Source organism: Propithecus coquereli, unplaced genomic scaffold, assembly GCF_000956105.1.
Source record: "Propithecus coquereli isolate 6110/MARCELLA unplaced genomic scaffold, Pcoq_1.0 Scaffold7, whole genome shotgun sequence".
NCBI classification, from domain to species: Eukaryota; Metazoa; Chordata; class Mammalia; order Primates; family Indriidae; genus Propithecus; species Propithecus coquereli.
The window spans coordinates 9428340-9448143 of record NW_012153062.1 but is presented as its reverse complement, the minus strand read 5'-3'; the positions used below and the strand labels follow the sequence as shown (position 1 = coordinate 9448143).

The window sequence follows — 19804 nt, the reverse complement described above, 5'->3', positions numbered from 1 at the left end:
TCCTGCCTCAGCCTCCTAAGTAGGTGGGACGACAGGCTTGTACCAGCACATCTGGCTAATTTTTTCCATTTTTAGTAGAGATGGGGTCTTGTTCTTGCTTGGGCTGGTCTCAAATTCCTGGCCTCCAGTGATCCTCCCTCTTCAGCCTTCCAAAGTGCTAGGATTACAGGCGTGAGCCACTGTGCCTGGCCTAGAGTATTATTCCTGATTGTTTCATAGACCCATTATCATTCTACAGCTTTGTATAAACAGCTGTGCAATGGTAGTTACGTGGCTCTATTCTCCTTTGGTTTCTCTGTATTAATTGACTATGATGTCAGCTTCTGTCATTATAACTCTGACTTCTGTGCTCTGGAAATACTGTGGCTTTTATCTCACTAACCTGGCTTCTCTATCCTCTTTTACTCTTCCTTGTCTAATAATCCTTCCTCATCTGATATTTTATCGAGGGGACAGAGATTCTCTTCTTCACTTACTTCTTTCTCTCAAAGAATTCATTTCTATGTGGCACTATCCACTACTTAAAAGCACATAGCTCCCCATGGTGGACTGAAGATCGCTGCTAATACTTAGCAGGTCTTCCCATCAAGCTCTTCTCTTCCCCTCCTTTTGAATCTGGCTGGTTCTGTTACCTCTTTTGATCAACAGAATGTGGCAGAAATGGCGGAGAGTAATTTCCAAGGCAGTGCCTTAAGAGATTTGTAGCTTCTGCTTTTGTGTGCTGGAAACATTCCTTCTTAAATCTAGCCCCTTGCTGTGCAGAAGCCTAATCAGCCATGCGGAGGACTGGCAAGGCCCCTGGTCAGCAGCCCAAGCTGGGCTCTCGGCCAGCAGCCAGCCCAAGTACCAGCCCTGTGATTGAGGCACTTTGGACCTTCTAACCATTCCAGCATTCCAGCCGACACCACATGAGCTGCCTCATCATTCCACAGAATCACAAGAAATCATGAATTGTTATTTTAGCCACTAAGTTTTGGTGTGCTTTGTTACACAGACTAAAGAACCAAAAGAAAAACTGGTACCCAGAAGTGAGGTGCCACCATAACAAAAAACACGGCATTGGCTTTGGGACCAGGTGGCAGTGAAGTCCTGAGGGCAATAAGAATACTGTTGCTACTGGAGAATGTAAAATGGCACCCTTGCTTTATATCAACAGGAAAATCAGCAAGACTATCACCTGCAGTAACATGAGACATAGAAAATAAGCCTAATGACCCTGTGGATCTCGCTTAGGAGATTTTCCAGCAGAGTATCAGAAGCAGCAATTGACTCCCTTTTTTAACCACTTATGATCAAAGAATTGCAAAAAAGATATGAATTAAAGAAGAAACTGTTCAGATTTTAAACAGACTCTAGAGAAAATATTTCTAATCCAGAATTTTCTAGGGTCATAAGTAAAACTGTTTGTCATCTCCAGCTCCCCTATGCAGCAAAAGGTACTCAAAGAAATGGCCTCAGGTCCAAAGATCAGATCCGATCACTACTGCCAGTAAAACTTGGCCTCGAGGTGAAAGTAAAGCAAAAGCACAGCTGTAAGACCTGGTGTTAAAACTTCAAAAAGATTTAAGGCAGTGAGGGCCTCCTGGATCCTGTCAGCTAGATGGAAGGGCTTCTAAGAATTTCAAGGGTGTTGCCCCACAGCATCCTGGACCTGATTTAGATGACAAGATCCTGGACTTCAGGCCCAAATTTGATGCCATAGTGGGATGAAACTTTTGGGTGACTCGGGAGAGGGTTAGTGTGCTTTGCATGTGGAGCAATATAATCATTTGTGGCCAGAGTAGACTGTGGAGGATAAAGCCAGGCTACAAATTCGTTGCCACTCCTCCGCTGAGAGGTGAAGTTTGCTTCCCCTCCCCTCGAATCTGAGCTGGCCTTGTGACTCCTCAGACCAGTAGATTTTGGTGAACCTGGCACTGTGTAGCTTCAATGATCTGCAGCTTTCACTTCTGTGCCTGGAATGCACCATCTTAGAACCCAGCCCCCATGCTAAGTGGGGACTCACAAAGAGCCACATGGAGTCTCACACAAAGGAGTTACCAGCCAGCAGTTAGCACCAACTACCAACCTAAGGAACGAGGACATTTTGGACCTTCCAGTCATCTTTGTGCCAGCCAACACCATGAAGTAAAAACCTCCCACCGAATCTTGAGAAATAAAACCTATTTTTTTAAGCTATCAAGGTTGGGAATATGCAGAATAGTTAGTGAAAATCTTTCCATCTGTATGCTGCCTCTTGCTTCCCCCAGGGAAAGGCTCTGTCACCTTGAATACACCCTGCCTAAACATCTGAATGGCTGGAATTTTTTCCTGCTTTTGTGTATTTAGTTATTGTGTAAATATTTATTGTGCATCATGTGCTAGAAGCTGTAAGACACTATAATAGCATAGGATCAAAATCTGAGTCCATTTCACTCCTGCTTCTCCATGGATCTTTCTGTTGGATGTTGCTGGGTGATGTTGAGTTTTAACGTACAGTGACTATTTCATCTTTGCTTTCTTTTCAAACATATTGTAAAATTTTTCTTTATTATTTCTCACTCACATAATTGAAATAGCCTTTCAGCTGGGCCCCCTTTTTTCTAATCCATCCTGCAAATCTCTGTGGCTCAGTGACTCACTGTTCTCCTGCCTTGAGTACCTAAATCTCTGCATGGTTCATGCACGAGAGGGTAGCTGTTGCTTTGTAGTCTATGGAGGGGAGGGAGCATCCTAGACATCTAGTGCAACTTCCAAGAAGACTTAAAAGGTAGTAGGCACTTTTCCCAGATACTTTGTTGCTAGTCTATCTTGTATGCTCTCTCCTCCTGGGGAGATTTGGGAAAAAAAACAAAAAATCTGGCCTCACCCTAGACCGACTGAATTGCTGTGTGGGAGGGAGCGCCTGGGTTTAGGTTTCTTTTAAAAGTGCCCCAGGGGTTTTATGTGAAGTCAAGACTGAAAATCACTATCTTAGATTCGTGATTCTCCAAAGCGATCACTGGACCAGCAATGTCAACATGAACTAGAAATTTGTCAGAAATGCGCATTGTGGAGACGTGCTTCAGACCTAACGAATCAGAAACTCTGAGGGAGGGACCTATCCCTTTGTGCTTAATAAGCTCTCAGTGATTTTTAAGGACGTTAATGTTAGAGAAACACTGTTAGATAAATCTTAGTTTCTTTCTAGGTCTCGAAACTACAACTAAGTTTGGGAAGTATGTTTATTATTTGAAAATCACTGCACTGGCAAGATATGAAAAAACTGGTAAGGAGGATACAGACTACTGGTATATTAAGTATTATTGCTCGTGATGATTTAAGTACTTGAGAAATGTTCAGTGCTTGTTATCAGATCTCTGAAGAGTGGTTAAAGGGGTCATTTAGTATAAAGAAAGGGACAAATTAATCAGAAGTACTGATGCATTGTTTCCGAGGGAACTCAAAGAGGTGAATTTAAATTTCGATTAGATATCTATTAGACTCAAGAAACATCTTGATGGGAAGTAGCACTAAACATTTTGAAGGAATATAAGGTGATTTTAAAATCAATGAGGGGTGGTGGGGAAGGGTATATTCACACCTAATGGGTGCCGTGTGTACCATCTGGGGGATGGACATGCTTGAAGCTCTGACTCGGGTGGGGCAAAAGCAATATATGTACCCTAAACATCTGTACCCCATAATATGCTGAAATTTAGAAAAAAAAGGAAAAAATAAAGTAAAATAAAATCAATTTTCAGTGAGAGTAGTGTAGAGAGCTGCTGTTGTGAATTGTTTGGCTATAATCCCTGCCTGGGGTCAGAGACAGATCTTTGAAGTAGCATCCAGTTCTCAGTATATAATGACTCTAAATACCGTCTGATCATCATTTGTTTATTTTTTCACTGGTTATTTTAGAAATGCTTTGAAAGTAAAATAAGAAGTACTGGGAAGTAAAGATGCCTAACTTGAGTGTTGATGTTACAGTTTTACAGTCTTAGAGACTTTGGAGTGAGATTGTCAAGTGAATTCATGTGTTTTGAAAAGGTTTTATGACTTTTTAATGAGGTTTAAAAGCTAAAGGAATGGATTAGAACCATAAAATCATTGCTCTTAACATTATTTCCTTGAACTGATTTAGTACATTTGTATATTAGAAATAGAAAATGCATTTGGATTGAATCCTCATCATTTGCTAAAATGTGGTCTGGAAAAAATTTCCAGGACACACAAACAGTACTAAATGGCTTGATGACAAAGGACAGCTATGGTCAAACTCTCCAGTGAAATATTTCAATTAGAAAAATTAGCATAATTCAATATATAGGAATGCTTGAGACTTTCATGTATCCTTAAATCCAGATGATGTACATTTAAATATTAAGGCTTAGATAGTTCAGTAAAAAATATTTGTAGAAAAATCTTTATCTGAAAGTAAATTATATAGTATGCAGGCAAAGACCTGGCAGAAAACATTAGCATCCTATTCAAAAAAGTATAATAGAACCCAGTAATAATTCAGATATTGGGGTGAATTGGGGAAGAAAGCCAAATAACTTTTTCTTCAGCTTTTGAGAGAACTGAGACTGTAGCACAGTTAATTGGGTTGACTGAACCATGTAGTCTGGGGTGGATGAAGTTGGGATTTGAGTCCGAGGACCCAGGTTCCAGTTGTAACTTTATTTCTTGCCAGTTTTGTCATTTTGGACAAGATAAATTCTTTGGGCCTGCCTGATTTTCCATGTTTATAAAATGTGAAGAATAATTCTTTTTATCGTAGTGGCTTGTTATAAGTATAAAACAAATTAATGTAAATGAAACAAGCTTTGAAAGTAGAAAAATGAATATTAGATTATTAATAATAAAGTAGAAAATGTATCTATAATATTTAAGGGAAACTATCGTATAAGAAGGATCGTGATGGCTGAGTATGTAATTATGTAATATTTGGAATTATGTAATGAATTATTTTCTGGCATGTTATAGATGCAATGCTATGGAAGAATATGTAAAATGTTTCACACATCAGATGTCTTTTACATACTCAATGCACATAAATGCAGTCATGTATTACATGCTGTAAGCCTTTTATAAAGGCTTGTGAATTATGAATGAGAAAGTCATTCTCCAGTAATGTCACATTATTATGAATTAGTGCACAGCTAGGGTGTTATACAGGCCAACTGTGCTTTCTAACCTGCAAAACTATTTGATACTGGATGGTGATTAATTATAAAATACGCTTTTCACATGACTTGGTAAACCCAAAGTAAATTTCAGGACATGCCCAACTTTTTGATATTTGAAATGACAAGGGGACAAGGTTATTGCTAAAAATATCTTAAATACAGTTTGAGGTCAGTTCTTAGCTGGACTTCAAGTACTTAATAAATTAATAAATGGATCATATCTTCGGGGAAAATGTAAAAATTTTCCCGGGGCTTTTTTTGAGTTTCCTTGGGCTTTAAAAATTTTATTTTTCCCTTTCATTTAAAAAAAAATTCTAGTGTTTCAGAATTTTCTCACAATTCAAACTTAACTGTGTATATGTAATTAAACTATCACAAATGATTGAAGCATATATGCTAAGAATGGCTTTTATTAACCTACAAAGTAAAAAAGAAAATCTAATATAAAGGCTAGCTATATTTAATGATATCAGAATTTCAGGGGATTTCAGCCATATTTCTGAGCTGTGACTGAAAAAATATATTAACTTGTGACTGTTCCCAATGAAATTGGTAGGCTCAATTTTAGGAGCACTGCGAGTTCTTATTTGGATAGATGTGTGATTTTAAATAAGGGTACAGAAATCACATGGTTTGACAAGCCATCTGATATATGCAAATAAGAACAACTGTGTATGAGGACTGAGTGAGAGAAATTAACATATGTAGATTACTTGGAAAAAGCTAAGTGTTCATCAAAGTGTTGTAGATACAGAATTTTAAAATATGTTGTATCTAAATTTCTGTAGAAACATCTCTGTAATCGAAGGAGAGTTCAGGGAATGAGTATGGTTTGATGAATGTGGATGAGGTCCTGTAGATACAGCTTTGCAGAATGTTCCCTGGTATGAAAAGGAAACTGAGCTATGAAAATCTATTTGCCTTATGTCTTATGATGGAGAGGGTCTCCGAAGACAGTATCTCCAATTTCTTCTGTTTGTTGGAAGGACTATAGCTATTTCAAGATGTTTATGCTTTCTCACAGAATGAAGACAAACACAGAGATGGTGTGTCTAAGAAATTTCAAAAGGTGTAGACCTCCTGACTGAAGCATAACTGATTTATTTGATTCATTTTTTCATTATAGTAAGTATAAATATTTAAAGTACATTATTTTGGTCAATGTTGACTTGTACTTTTTATTGAATAAATATTAATATTCACTCTCTGTTAAATACCCTTATGGTTGTTAGAGCTAGTGATGTTTTCATTCTGCAATTTCAGTTGCCTGTCATAAGTAAATTTGACTCTCCGGGCCTTTGAGAGGGCAGATAAAATCATGAACTTAGAACTGAAAGAGCCTATACAGATTGTCCGGTTCATTCTCTTTACACAAGAAATTCTGTTGCAACATCCCTGATGTATGGTCACTTTATTTATCTAGACCCTGCTCAAGATAGGGAGAGGAACTGTTACACAGAGCAGCCAGTTCAGTGATGTTTCACCAGATACTGAATCAAAATATGACTTCCTAAAATTTCCACCCACCTGCTTCTACCTCTGGAACAAATCCACCTATTCTTTCATCCATGAGATAGTTGTACAAAAATGTAAAGATAAATTCTCAGGTTCACCTAGTCATCTTTTATCTCAGCTGTGTATCGCCAATTACCTATGTTCCTCCGTAGCAAGTGGTTTGTAGACAGTAGCTCCTAATTATTTTTTGCCCATTTCATCTTTAACCTAAAACTGAGCATTGGGTTCCAGTTGTGACAGCACCAGGCAAGCACAGAAGGACTGTTGCCCCATTATCTGGGCCCACTTGTTAATATGGCCAAAGGTTATAATCAATGTTTTAGCATAATAGCTATCATATGATCAGCTGAAAGTATGCATACACGTCAACTAAAATCTCTAGGTGTTTCTCACATGTTCTTTCATCCAGCAATGTTTTCTGCCAGGCCCTCTCCCATCATGTTTGTGGTATTTTGAAGTCTAAGTCCAGGACTATTTGTCTCATGTAATCCTCTCATTTTGATCTTTGTCTTGCCTTGATACACAATTATGTGAGGCTGTAGTCCCAGCCACTTGGGAGGCTGAGGCAGGAGGTGAGGCACAATGAGAGGAATTGAGAGTTAGAAATAGACCCACAAAACTAGAGTAAAGGAGAGATGCCCTGGAGAGTTATATAATCAAGCCTCAGATCCTAGGAGGAAGTTGAATCTATATTCAATGCCCAGAAAGGCTAAAGGCAATAAGTGGTACTCCAGTCCAGCAATTAAAATCAGGGATTGTGGGATACCCTAACAGGTGGGAGAGCATGAAGCAGGGTCAAAGGGTCAGGAATATTCTAAAGATGACCAGCAAAAGAGAATGTACTTACTAGCAGGGAGCAGGGCCTCTTTAGTGGGATGCTAGGATTCAAGGCAGGATACCAGTCTCCACAAGGAGAACTAATGAGAGCAAAGCAGGCTTCCCTGGAGGTGCTGCCAGTGCTAGGGTATCCAAAGAGAAACGCAGGCCCAGGATAGATGATAAGACTGCAGACTCAAGAAAGTCCAGGAGAAGCCTTTGGGCACAGATTAGAAGTGGATGACTAGTGAAGGGTGACCATGATACCATGATTTTTTTTTTCTTTTTCATACCAGATATCATTACAATCTGTTTATTTCCTTTTCTCTTACTCTGTGCCATTGTACAGAAGGTCTGGATTTTACTAATTAGCAATTTTTTTTTTTTTTTTGAACAGAGTCTTGCTCTGTTACCTGGGTTAGTTAGAGTGCCATGGCGTCAGCCTAGCTCACAGCAACTTCAAACTCCTGGGCTCACCTGATCCTCCTGCCTCAGCCTCCTGAGTACCTGGGACTACAGGCATGTGCCACCATGCCTGGCTGATTTTTCTATTTTTAATAGAGACAGGGTCTCACTTTTGTTCAGGCTGGTCTCGAACTCCTGGACCTCAAGCGATCCTCCCACCTTGGCATCCCAGAGTGCTAGGATTACAGGCATGAGCCACTGTGCCTGGCCCAATTTTTTAAATAATTGATGTACATAAGGCTAAACAGAAATTCTCAGGAATATTTTCTGAATACTTTTCAACATGAAAATAAAAAATCATCTTGCTTTTCTGAAGGCAATAATAATTTAATAATAGAACATGCCTAATCATTTATCCTTTTAATACTTTGCATCATAGCATTAAACATGAGAGGGAGTCCCCATGATAGAGTATTCTAACAGGGCTTTTCTTCCCTATCCTTTTTTAGGCCATTACTGTTGTTTCTCAACTTTTAAATATCCTAAGTTTTTAAATAGTCATGGACTTGAATTACAGAGCGAGAGCTTGGAGGAAAGGAGATAATGCATTCACTGACAGTTTATTTTGGGCATAGAATCAGTAGATCCCTCTAAGCCTAGGGGATGATTTTATAAGGCAGAGCTTTCTCCAAAGAGGCTCCTTGTGATTGAAACAACTCTCAGGCTGCAGCTGATGCTCCAGACGTGGGGCAGGACCAGGAAAAGGAGCTTATTCAGATATTTTGGAGGGTATAAATGTGACTGTTAGAAATTAGTAGCATAAGAACAATTTTTTCCAATGTCAAGTTGAAGAAAAATTGGTTCCTGGTTTTTAATAGCTGAGCCCAGAGTTGAGATCCAGGAGGTAACTAAATAATTGCCTTGAGGGCGACCTGCAAATTTCTTTACAGGTCCAGCCTGGCTGTCACCAAATGGCCTGCCATGTAGGAGACTTTACAGTGCTGGGTTGAGATGGCCCATGAAGACTTATGTGCCCTTGATCAGCCCTGCCTCTTGGGTTTTACCCCTGAGCTAAATCCTTCTCAGGGAGGGTGTATATGTATAAGCATTAGAGTTAAATGCTTGTGTGAGTACTTGCTTCGGTAGTGTTTCTTTTATTTTCCTCTTCCAGGTTCTGTACTCCTACAAGGGAAAGTCATGATTACACTAACAGAGCTAAAATGCTTAGCAGATGCCCAGTCATCTTATCACATCTTAAAACCATGGTGGGACGTCTTCTGGTATTATATCACCCTGATCATGCTGCTGGTGGCCGTGCTGGCCGGAGCTCTCCAGCTGACACAGAGCAGGGTTCTGTGCTGTCTTCCATGCAAAGTGGAATTTGACAATCACTGTGCTGTGCCTTGGGACATCCTGAAAGCCAGCATGAATGCATCCTCTAATCCTGATACGCCGCTTCCGCTCCCCCTCCAAATCCAGAATGACCTTCACCGCCAGCAGTACTCCTACATCGATGCTGTCTGTTACGAGAAACAGCTCCATTGGTTTGCAAAGTTCTTCCCCTACCTGGTGCTCTTGCACACGCTTATCTTTGCAGCCTGCAGCAACTTTTGGCTTCACTACCCCAGTACCAGTTCCAGGCTCGAGCATTTTGTGGCCATCCTTCACAAGTGCTTCGATTCTCCATGGACCACTCGCGCCCTGTCAGAAACAGTGGCCGAGCAGTCAGTGAGGCCCCTGAAACTCTCCAAATCCAAGATTTTGCTTTCATCCTCAGGGTGTTCAGCTGATGTTGATTCCAACAAGCAGTCTTTGCCCTACCCGCAGCCGGGCTTGGAGTCAGCTAGCATAGAAAGCCCAACTTCCAGCGTCCTGGACAAGAAGGAGGGCGAGCAGGCCAAAGCCATCTTTGAAAAGGTGAAACGATTCCGCCTACACGTGGAGCAGAAGGACATCATTTATCGGGTGTATCTGAAGCAGATAATCGTCAAAGTCATTTTGTTTGTCCTCATCATAACTTACGTTCCCTATTTTTTAACCTACATCTCTCTTGAAATCGACTGTTCCATTGACGTGCAGGCTTTTACAGGCTATAAGCGCTACCAGTGTGTCTATTCCTTGGCAGAAATATTTAAGGTCCTGGCGTCATTTTATGTCATTTTGGTTATACTCTATGGTCTCACCTCCTCCTACAGCTTGTGGTGGATGCTGAGGAGTTCCCTGAAGCAATATTCCTTCGAGGCGTTAAGAGAAAAAAGCAATTACAGTGACATCCCTGACGTCAAGAATGACTTTGCCTTCATCCTTCACCTGGCTGACCAGTACGACCCCCTGTATTCCAAACGCTTCTCCATATTCCTGTCGGAGGTCAGTGAGAACAAACTGAAACAGATCAACCTCAATAACGAGTGGACAGTTGAGAAACTGAAAAGTAAGCTTGTGAAAAATTCCCAGGACAAGATAGAACTGCATCTTTTTATGCTCAGCGGTCTTCCAGACAATGTCTTTGAGTTAACGGAAATGGAAGTGCTGAGCCTGGAGCTCATCCCCGAGGTGAAGCTGCCCTCCGCAGTCTCGCAGCTGGTCAACCTCAGGGAGCTGCGAGTGTACCATTCGTCCCTGGTGGTGGACCATCCTGCACTGGCCTTCCTGGAGGAGAATTTAAAAATCCTCCGCCTGAAATTTACTGAAATGGGAAAAATCCCACGCTGGGTATTTCACCTGAAGAACCTCAAGGAACTTTATCTATCAGGCTGTGTCCTACCTGAGCAATTGAGTACCATGCAGTTGGAGGGCTTTCAGGACTTGAAAAATCTGAGGACCCTCTACTTGAAGAGCAGCCTGTCCCGGATCCCGCAAGTTGTTACAGACCTCTTGCCTTCACTGCATAAGTTGTCCCTTGATAACGAGGGGAGCAAGCTAGTTGTGTTGAACAACCTGAAAAAGATGGTCAATCTGAAAAGCCTAGAACTGATCAGCTGTGACCTGGAGCGCATCCCACACTCTATTTTCAGCCTGAACAATTTGCATGAGTTAGATCTAAAAGAAAATAACCTTAAAACTGTGGAAGAGATCATTAGCTTTCAGCATCTTCAGAATCTGTCCTGCTTAAAGTTATGGCACAATAACATTGCTTATATCCCTGCACAGATTGGGGCATTATCCAACCTAGAGCAGCTCTTTTTGGACCATAATAATATAGAGAATCTGCCCTTGCAACTTTTCCTATGCACCAAACTCCATTATTTGGATCTAAGCTATAACCACCTAACCTTCATTCCAGAAGAAATCCAATATCTGGGTAATTTACAGTACTTTGCTGTGACCAACAACAACGTGAGTAAATCCATTCTTCCCTTTATTCAGCTAGCCTTTTGAGCATCTTCCATGTTTGTAGCGTGTAATGTAGGGGGGAAAGTGGACTTTTAAGTCATATTATGTGTTCTCTGAGCCAAACCCAATCCCATACAATCTTGAAAAAATTACCAAAGCACTGAGCATCAGGTTTTAATGTAACTTACAAGTTGCTACGGAGATTTTATGAAAAAATATATAAGCATTTGGCACAGTTCCTGGCACATAATAGTTGCTTAACAAATGTTAGTTCTCTTTATTCTCTTTCCCCATTTTCTACATAAACATCACAAAGTTATTTTAAACTAGTTATGGTGGAGATTACATTTTGTTTTAGAAAGGTGTTAGGTACTTAGGAGTTTGATAAAACTTTCAGTTTTCCAAGTCTGTCATAATATAATAACTCTTTATTTTTAAATGCTGGGATTATGAATTATTCATAAATCCTTTTTGTGATGCAGTAAAAAGGATTTTAAATCTGCATATATGTCTAGAAACAATTCAAAATGAAAGGCCTGCCTCTATAATGCAACACTAGGGCTTCTTAGAAGCTTTTTCCAGCATCCATGCTTAAAAATGAACCATAATTTGCAACAGTAAAGCCAAGTTAAGGAAAACTTAACTTCACAGAAACATGAAAAAACAAAATAAATGAGTAGTTTCCTAGGTTAAAATGTGAAGGAGGAGGAAAAAGAAAACAAAAACACAAAACATGCTCATTTAAAGGACAAGAGAGTGAGAATAATGTCCCTATGGAAAGAAGGAGTTGGGGGAACTATCAGAAATCAAGTCTGCCAAGGGATGAAACTGATCTTTCTCTACTTGAAACAGGCACTGCTTTTACCTCATCCAAAAATGTATTATCTCCTAGACTTTTGTTATTCATATTTCATGCTAAATATAGCTGTGAACATGGTGTTGGCTAATAAACATGTTAATCATCAGACATTATTTTTGAAAACCGTGGATGTTAGAGAAATAACAAAAAATTGGGGGATGAGAGCAAAACTCATCCTGATTTTTAAAATTCTGAGAAATGTATGCAAAAGGAGAGAGCCCATTCTAAGAAAAATGAGAAAACTTCAGGTCTTAAAGGATTGCAATATTTTAAAACTACTTTACGATCTGTCTAGACTTCTCCAGATAAAGCTGACGATTCTGGCCTAGTGACTGCACTTTGAAAACCACAGGTCCAGAGGTTTATCGTTTGTGCCACTTAATTGTGCAGTTGATTAATATTAATATTTTGGCCATATTTTCTTCCATTGTTAAATGTGTAATAAAAAGTATAAATAATTATTTTGAAAGGCATAGGTTCCACTAAGCTGTTATACAGTTAAATCACTACATGGAGTTTTGAAAGTTGCAGCTGATTATATTTTTAGTTGGCCATGCATTGTTTAAATATACGAGCAGGTTAATGTTTTTTGCTAGGTTAATGTAATAAAACCTTAAGACTATTGGTGCTTCTGACAGCAAGTTTATTGACTTCTTGACCATATCTGAAAGAGAAACTAGATGTGACTATCAGACACATCCTTGCTTGAATAAGGGAGGATACTTTGTAGCACATGAAAGTCTTTTGCTGAACGTACTTTATGGCCAGAGTAGAATGGTATCTTTGAGTGGATTGTCTCATCAACTTGAAGAAAAGCAGTTGCTGAGCATCTTCAGAGCCAAAAACTGAGGAACATGACACTTTGAATGGGTGAGGAACACTCTCCTCAGAACGTAGGGTCAAAGAAGGACTGTGAAGAGACTATGTAACAAGCATATGAAGAAACTGAACTCACTCACAGGACAGGCACTAAGGAGATGAAAACTTCCTCCCTGATGGCACAGTTTAGCCCTATGATGGGAAGTGTGGTACGTGGGGCAGAGAGAATAGTCCACAATATGGATCTTCAAATATTTGAAATATTTACATGGAGAGTAAACCTTGTTGGGAGTAGCCACAGTGTTAGAATAGAACAAGCAGGGGAAGATTTCTCGTCTTTCCCACATAGCTTTCCAAACATTGAATGAGCATTTGAGGAGGGAGAAGTGATTTTATTATTAATAAAACTGTCCGTAGACTGCCAGCCACTTGATGGGAATGTTATTAAAGGGAGTCAAGGATTCATGTTTCACGTGGGGATTTAACTAATTTCAAGTTTCCTTCTAACTTTGAGATCTCATGATTCTGAGCCAGATCAAAATATTTATAAAAATTATAGAATAAAGCATCACATTGGATGCATAAATATGTAGATGTGCCTATACTCAGAACTCAAGCCAATGAGTTCATTTGGAAAGGTAGCTGGTAGTGATTTCTAAAAGAAGTGCTTTAAACGTCTGTTCTCAAGACTGGGGCAGTGTGTCAGGTTTGTAGATGGAGGCAACAAACACTAACTCTTGAGTTAAGCAGAAAAGACATTTTCTAAGAATACTGGGTACCTTGTATTACACCAAAAAGACTATAAACCAAACTTGGAAAACAGTCAAGCACAAAGACAATCAGGCAGCAGACAGGACTGTAGCCAAAATCGTAGTGCGAAAGCAGAGTGGTAAGAACACCCTGCTTCAGATGGTACCAGCACCAGGCACCAGTCCTGCCCTGAAAACCTGGCATTACTGCTACTGCAGCCCTTGCCCTCTCACAAAATAAGTTCTTCATGATTTGCACTTCTTTGTGACATTAGCCCCAACTCAAAGTCCAAGTCTGAGCACCTGATTGGCACAGCTCATAAATGCCCACACTGTACCTATAAGAGGGCTGGGAACACAGAATCTGGTAGTGGTAGTTTCTCTAGTGGGAAGTGAGCTCTGCTAACCACCATGAGTCATAAGGTAGAAAACTCCCTAGATATGAGAAGGTGTTGGGCAGTCCCGCCAAGTGACAGACATTCACTGACAGGGCACTTCAGAGTTTCTTCCAAAGGATGCTAATGTGTCATCCTGAAAAACATTAAATAAATGGTTTTTTTATTATATTTTTGATGCAGGATTCTTCAGAGCCTTTAACATATGAATACACATTGTGCTGCCCCAAGAGGGAGATATAGTATGCAATGTTTGCCGAATGTGTTTGAGCAAGACACCTTGTGTTCCATGAAGCTCACCCTGAGCACACTGGATTAGGGGAGTGTAAAAAGGTAGCGGTCATGCACAGAGGATTGCAGTAGGTATGCCCAGATGTGATAAGAGATGATAGCATTTAGCAAGGTGGGCCAGAAGGAGAAGTGCCTGGGAGTCTGCCAGTCAAGTTCATGTTTGATTCATTGGGGAGGGGCTAGGGTGAGACTTCAGCTTGACAGTGCTAGTTAGCCTGAACTGGTACCTCCAAAGGAGGCTCTGACTGTAGCACACAGAAGGGTTGGGAGAGGACAGCACAGAAAAAAACCCCATGGAAAGGTTTAATCAGTTATGATTTAGAAGCAGGAGTATAAATGAAAAACAGAGACAAAGGCTCTTATATCTAAAAGAAATATTACGAGTCATCTAGTCCAGAGCTCGGCAGACTCTGTCCACCCACAGCCTGTTTTTATACAGCCCAAACTAAAAGTGTTTTTTATATTATTAAATGCTTGGGGGGAAAATTCAAAAGAATATTTTGTGACACATGAAAATTATATGAAATTCATGGTGTCTTCCTGTTTAAATTTCAGTGTCCATGAATAAATTCCATTCTTTTCATTAGTGGGACAAATGAAACAAAAAATTATACTCAACCATTGTTATATTTTGAATTCCATCACTTAAAAATGTATGGAATTTTTTCTCTCTTGTTATGTACATAATATTTTCAGTTTTTCCTCTTGGTCCATCAAGCCTAAAATGTTTATTCTTCCAGTCCTTTAGAGAAAAATTTGCCAACCCTTACTCTAGTGCACTGCCCTCATTTCACCAATACTGAAACCGAGGCTCAGAGTAGCTCATCTGAAGTCTGAAGCTTTTCGGCGACGGAGCTAGGATGGAACCCAAGTATTCTGGCTCTTCCTCTGCTGCTTTCCTATCACATCTCCAATGCGTCAACCCAGTGATGTTACATGGGGAACATTGGTGTGTGTGGATGGGTATGGAAGGTGGGAAAAGAAGAGGCAGGATCCATCCCTATCCCTGTGCCAAAAGGTAATTGGGTTAGGGTGGCATTGATTGTGATGGAGAAGCAAAAGGTGTGGGCAAAGATTTAACTAAATTTGCTCAAATCTTACAAACCTCTCCAATTTACACCCAGGTCTTCCAACTTCCACACGTGTGGAAGTGTGGAAGACTTTTATTAACTCAAAGACTTCTAGCCAGAAAGGGAATAATGTAGAAATTTCTTCCGAATATCATTTATGTGACAGTGCTTGTTGTTTTTGGCATCACTACCTAGAAATGGAAATATTTAGCTTTTTGTCTTCAAATGATCAGGCTTCATGGGTTTGGTTAGCGTGCCCTGAGACAGTGTGTGTCATTGGCCAGAAACAAAAAGGAAATCTGACACTGAGATGGATTCTGAACTAAGGTCCCAGACCCTGGGAAACAGTGGAGTGTTTGATTATCAGTGATAATTGGTAATAGATATAAAAGAGAACCATCCTGTTCTGGGGGCTCCAATCCATTTTGCTGAAAACATTTGGTTGCCAGAGAATTCTAGGATGTAGTGATTACGTAGCCCATAGTTGTTCTTTTTTTTTTTTTTTTTCAGTTTATTTTGTAGTCTATTATGTAGTGTGTTTTATATATGTATCTATTACACATTATAGTTTATTCCGTAAAATCATTCTGTTTATGAAGTATATCATGTCCCTCATAATCTGTAAACCTTTCCATTGGTTTTTGAGAAGAAATCAGTGGTGCACTAAGGTAGTTTTTTTGCTCTCTGGTTTATGTTTCTTGTGGTCTAAAAGAGGGTATGCTAAATGAATTAATTATAAATAAATGTTAGCTAACATTTTTATAAAATTTGTCGGCCCAGGCAAAATGTGTTTGGTGTCCTGTAAGCTTCAAGGCAAACTATTTTTAAAGTTGTAAGTAGATTCTTCAGGAAAAAATTGCTGCATTGAAGGAAAGTCTTGCATCTCTAGCAAAGCTCCCCAGGCTCCTTTAGGAAAATTGAATCAGAGTAGGCGAGTGAAGGTCCTGCGCCTTAGCTGGGCACTGACCTGGGGAGAAAGCCCCTGACATGGACACTTGGCACCCAGGAAGGGTTACTGCCAACCGCAGCCTTTGCCTCGCCTTCGCAGCAATGGGACTGAGGGGCTGCCCCAGGGGCCTCACTCCCACTGCCTTGGGAAATGTCTCTCCTCTATTGGGGGCTGAGAAGTTCACCGAAATCACAAATTTAGAGATTTGAGAGGACTGGTGGGAACCCAGTAGTGCTGACACCAGACAGGAGAGTGAGGGCAGTGTCTCCAGGTTAATTGCCCAGCAGAAAGTCAGTCCAGTTAAGCAAGGTGTGTAAGTGAGCTGGAAATGTGAAACCAGTGGAAGAGGGGGTGTGGGATTCTCTGTGCAGCTCGGGCTAGGGCGCTCTTCTCAGCACCCGTTACAGACTGTGCAATCGTCTCATGTTCTCACTTCCATCAGACCAGTGCTTCTCAGCTGGGGATGATTTTGCCCTGGGGGACATTTGTCTGCAGCTGATTTTGGTTGTCTCAACTGGGAAGAGGAGTGGCACTGGCAGCTGGTGGATAGAGGCCAAGGATGCTACTGAACATCCTACAATACACAGGACAGCCCCACAGCAAGAATTTTCCCACCCAAAGTGTCAACAGTGCTGAGGCTGAGATATTCGCGGTAGCCTGCGTTAGACTAAAGTTCTGGAATGCCATCTGTTTTGCTCAGCACTGCACTAGCAGGGAGCCTGGCACACCGGGAGGCACTCAGCACATGTTTTCTGAACACAAATGAGGCAAGCCTGCTTCCTTTCCAGCCAGTTTGCCTAAGTCACTGCTAAGTCACCAGCAGGCACTCTTAACACGGAGCACACTACCCAGGGCTGATTTTTCCCTCCACCTGGACATCACTGACCCTGGTTCTGAGCTACGGATGTCTCTGAGCAGAAGGGGTTGCTTTAAAAAGGGGTGTATTTCTTCTCCTTTGCATCTTCTGCCTCATCTCTCAATATTGAAGTCTACATATGTATGAGTCTGCATCCGCTCTAAGAAGGCAATGAAATTAAAGGGTAGATATTTTTCCTTTGCTTATACCTCGTATTTTGGTGTGTAGCGATGATCTGTATTGAATGTTGGTCTTATCAATGGTGATCGTTAGATTTATTTTCAGGGATATCCAGTACTGAATGTGGGGGTGACATAGGAGAGGGAAGTTTCCAACCTCAGGAGCATGTTTGAATGCAATTTAGTCATTTTTTTAGTTTACTTAAAGAATATTTATTCTTTTGAGGAGAGACAGTTTTGGATGGCCCTGGAAGCTCATTTCCCATCAGGTCTGCGTCGGCCATCAGAGGATGTAGGCCCAGCCCCTGGGCACCCCTTTCATCCCTGTTTGTAACAAAGCTACTTCCTGAACCCAGGATCCTATGTTATTTTATAGTTTCATTGACATTCCCCGTCCCCAGTATGTAGAGTATTACAGGGTGGGGTGTGTGCCATCCAACTGTGCTCGGCCCAGACCTATCCCTCGGCGGGGCGATGAGTTGAAGGGATTGTGTGTGCTCAGCTTCTCTGAAGGATTTCCCCAGTACACCCTATTTCCTATGTGCACTGTGGCTCCCTTAGGAAGTCACATGAAACCTCTCCACCATTTAGGGATGCAGTTGAGTTGAGCAGCTTTAGGAGTTGTCCTAATTTGCAGACTATTTATTATATTTAAAATTATCTCTCTGTGTTATATGAATGATTTAACTGAAACCATTCCAGAGAGCAGGAAGAGGGTCAATGCTCAGGTGTACGTGTATGTATGCAGAGGGGAATGAAATGTACCTGTATGTATTATCATATCTTTTTGTCTCTGCTTCAGTAGATTTTTTTAAAAAAAAATAAAATTTTCAGTCCCGAAAAGCAGTGTAAGAAATAGCCTTGTGACCGTTGTCAGGATGTTTTTAAGGATGTTGCTCATTACATTACACAGTAAGCTCTTTATGAGGACTCTTGAGAGTAATTTATTTCTGATCCAGGACTCAAGGATAAATGTGGTTCTCCTGAATTATTGCTTTGTTTTTTATCTTAGGGACAATGAGTATGTCAGCTACGTTTTCTTTAAGAATCGCATGTTAGAGTGTTCGGAGCCACATGTGTTGCGCACCCATGTCAGCAAGGGTTTAGGTGTTCCTGGTAGCCTCAGACTGACTCCCTGTGATATTCCTATCATTATTTTTCATCTTTCTTTTTCATCTACTTGAAATTTATCATCATTGTCATATGAATCCTTGTAAATCTCCAGAAATGTTTTTGGGAAAAGGTAGCTAGCAGTATAAATAAGTAAATGTATTTCTAAGCCACAGTTTTATTGGCTTCTTTTTTTTCCCCCTTTCCAGATTGAGGTGTTACCAGATGGGCTGTTTCAGTGCAAAAAGCTGCAGTGCCTATTCTTGGGGAAAAATAGCTTGATGAATTTGTCTCCTCACGTGGGTGAGCTGTCGAACCTTACTCATCTGGAGCTCATTGGTAATTACCTGGAAACGCTTCCTCCTGAACTAGAAGGGTGTCAGTCCCTAAAACGAAGCTGTCTGATTGTCGAGGAGAATTTGCTCAGTACTCTTCCTCCCCCTGTGACAGAACGTTTGCAGACGTGCTTAGACAAATGTTGACCGGAAGAAAAGAGACCCATGTCTCAAAATCGTTTTTAAAAGTATGTTCCAGGGCTTTAAATGAGAAGTAAAATTTTCTAAGTTATAGAGATGAGAAATCAGTGATGATTATGATGAACTATAATTAAATGTCTTATTAAAGCAACTCAGTGTCTAGCCCTAAATCCAACAGGTAAAAAATGTTAACACTAACCTAAGGTTTTGTGAATAATTGGTCTTTAACTTATTAAGATGTCATAAGAAGTACACATCAAAAATGGAAAGGAGGTTATGAAATTACTGAATTCCTATGTTGCAGTTTTTACCTTGAAGACTGTATAGGTATTTCCTCCTCTTCCTCCTCCAGTCTCCATTACTTATTTGCACATTTGTTTTAACTGACTTCCTGTTTTGATATGTATCACCAAGGCCATAAGCTCATCAATATAAATTTTCTTGTACTCACCACTGTCTTTGATTTATGTTCTTAAATTTTTTAAACAGGGTGTATTGTGCTTGGCAGAATTTCTATTTTGGCTTAATTTTTACTTCCTTTCCCAGCCTGCTTGAGTTTTCCTTAATCTGATTACCTCTTAACAATGATGAACCCTGAAAAAATGTCTGCCTTTGGCATTTGCTTAGGACAGGAGCAGGACACTTAAGATATGTTAGGGGCATCCTGAAAATTAATGTATTCTGTAAGATTTCCTGTCTGTCATTAGAGCCTTTTTTTATTAATAATTTTTACAGTAAATGTAAAACATAAATATTTTCTATTGTAGAATCTTGGATTCAATATCTGCAAGAATAATTTTTTGTGTGGTACATAGAACATATGCATTTCTTT

At 40.3% G+C, this 19804-nt stretch overlaps 1 protein-coding gene across 1 annotated transcript in view; it reads left to right on the top strand.

The window, feature by feature from the left end:
* The window catches only part of LRRC8B (leucine rich repeat containing 8 family, member B), a 69402-nt gene extending 50019 nt beyond the window's left edge, over positions 1-19383 (top strand). Inside the window, exons 4-6 of the mRNA XM_012661200.1 lie at positions 6175-6275; positions 9058-11222; positions 18706-19383. Of these exons, the coding sequence (XP_012516654.1) occupies positions 9084-11222; positions 18706-18978 (2412 nt within the window). The 5' untranslated portion in view covers positions 6175-6275; positions 9058-9083 and the 3' untranslated portion in view covers positions 18979-19383. The remainder of the gene's footprint in view (positions 1-6174; positions 6276-9057; positions 11223-18705) is intronic.
* The last annotated feature ends 421 nt before the right edge of the window (positions 19384-19804 follow it).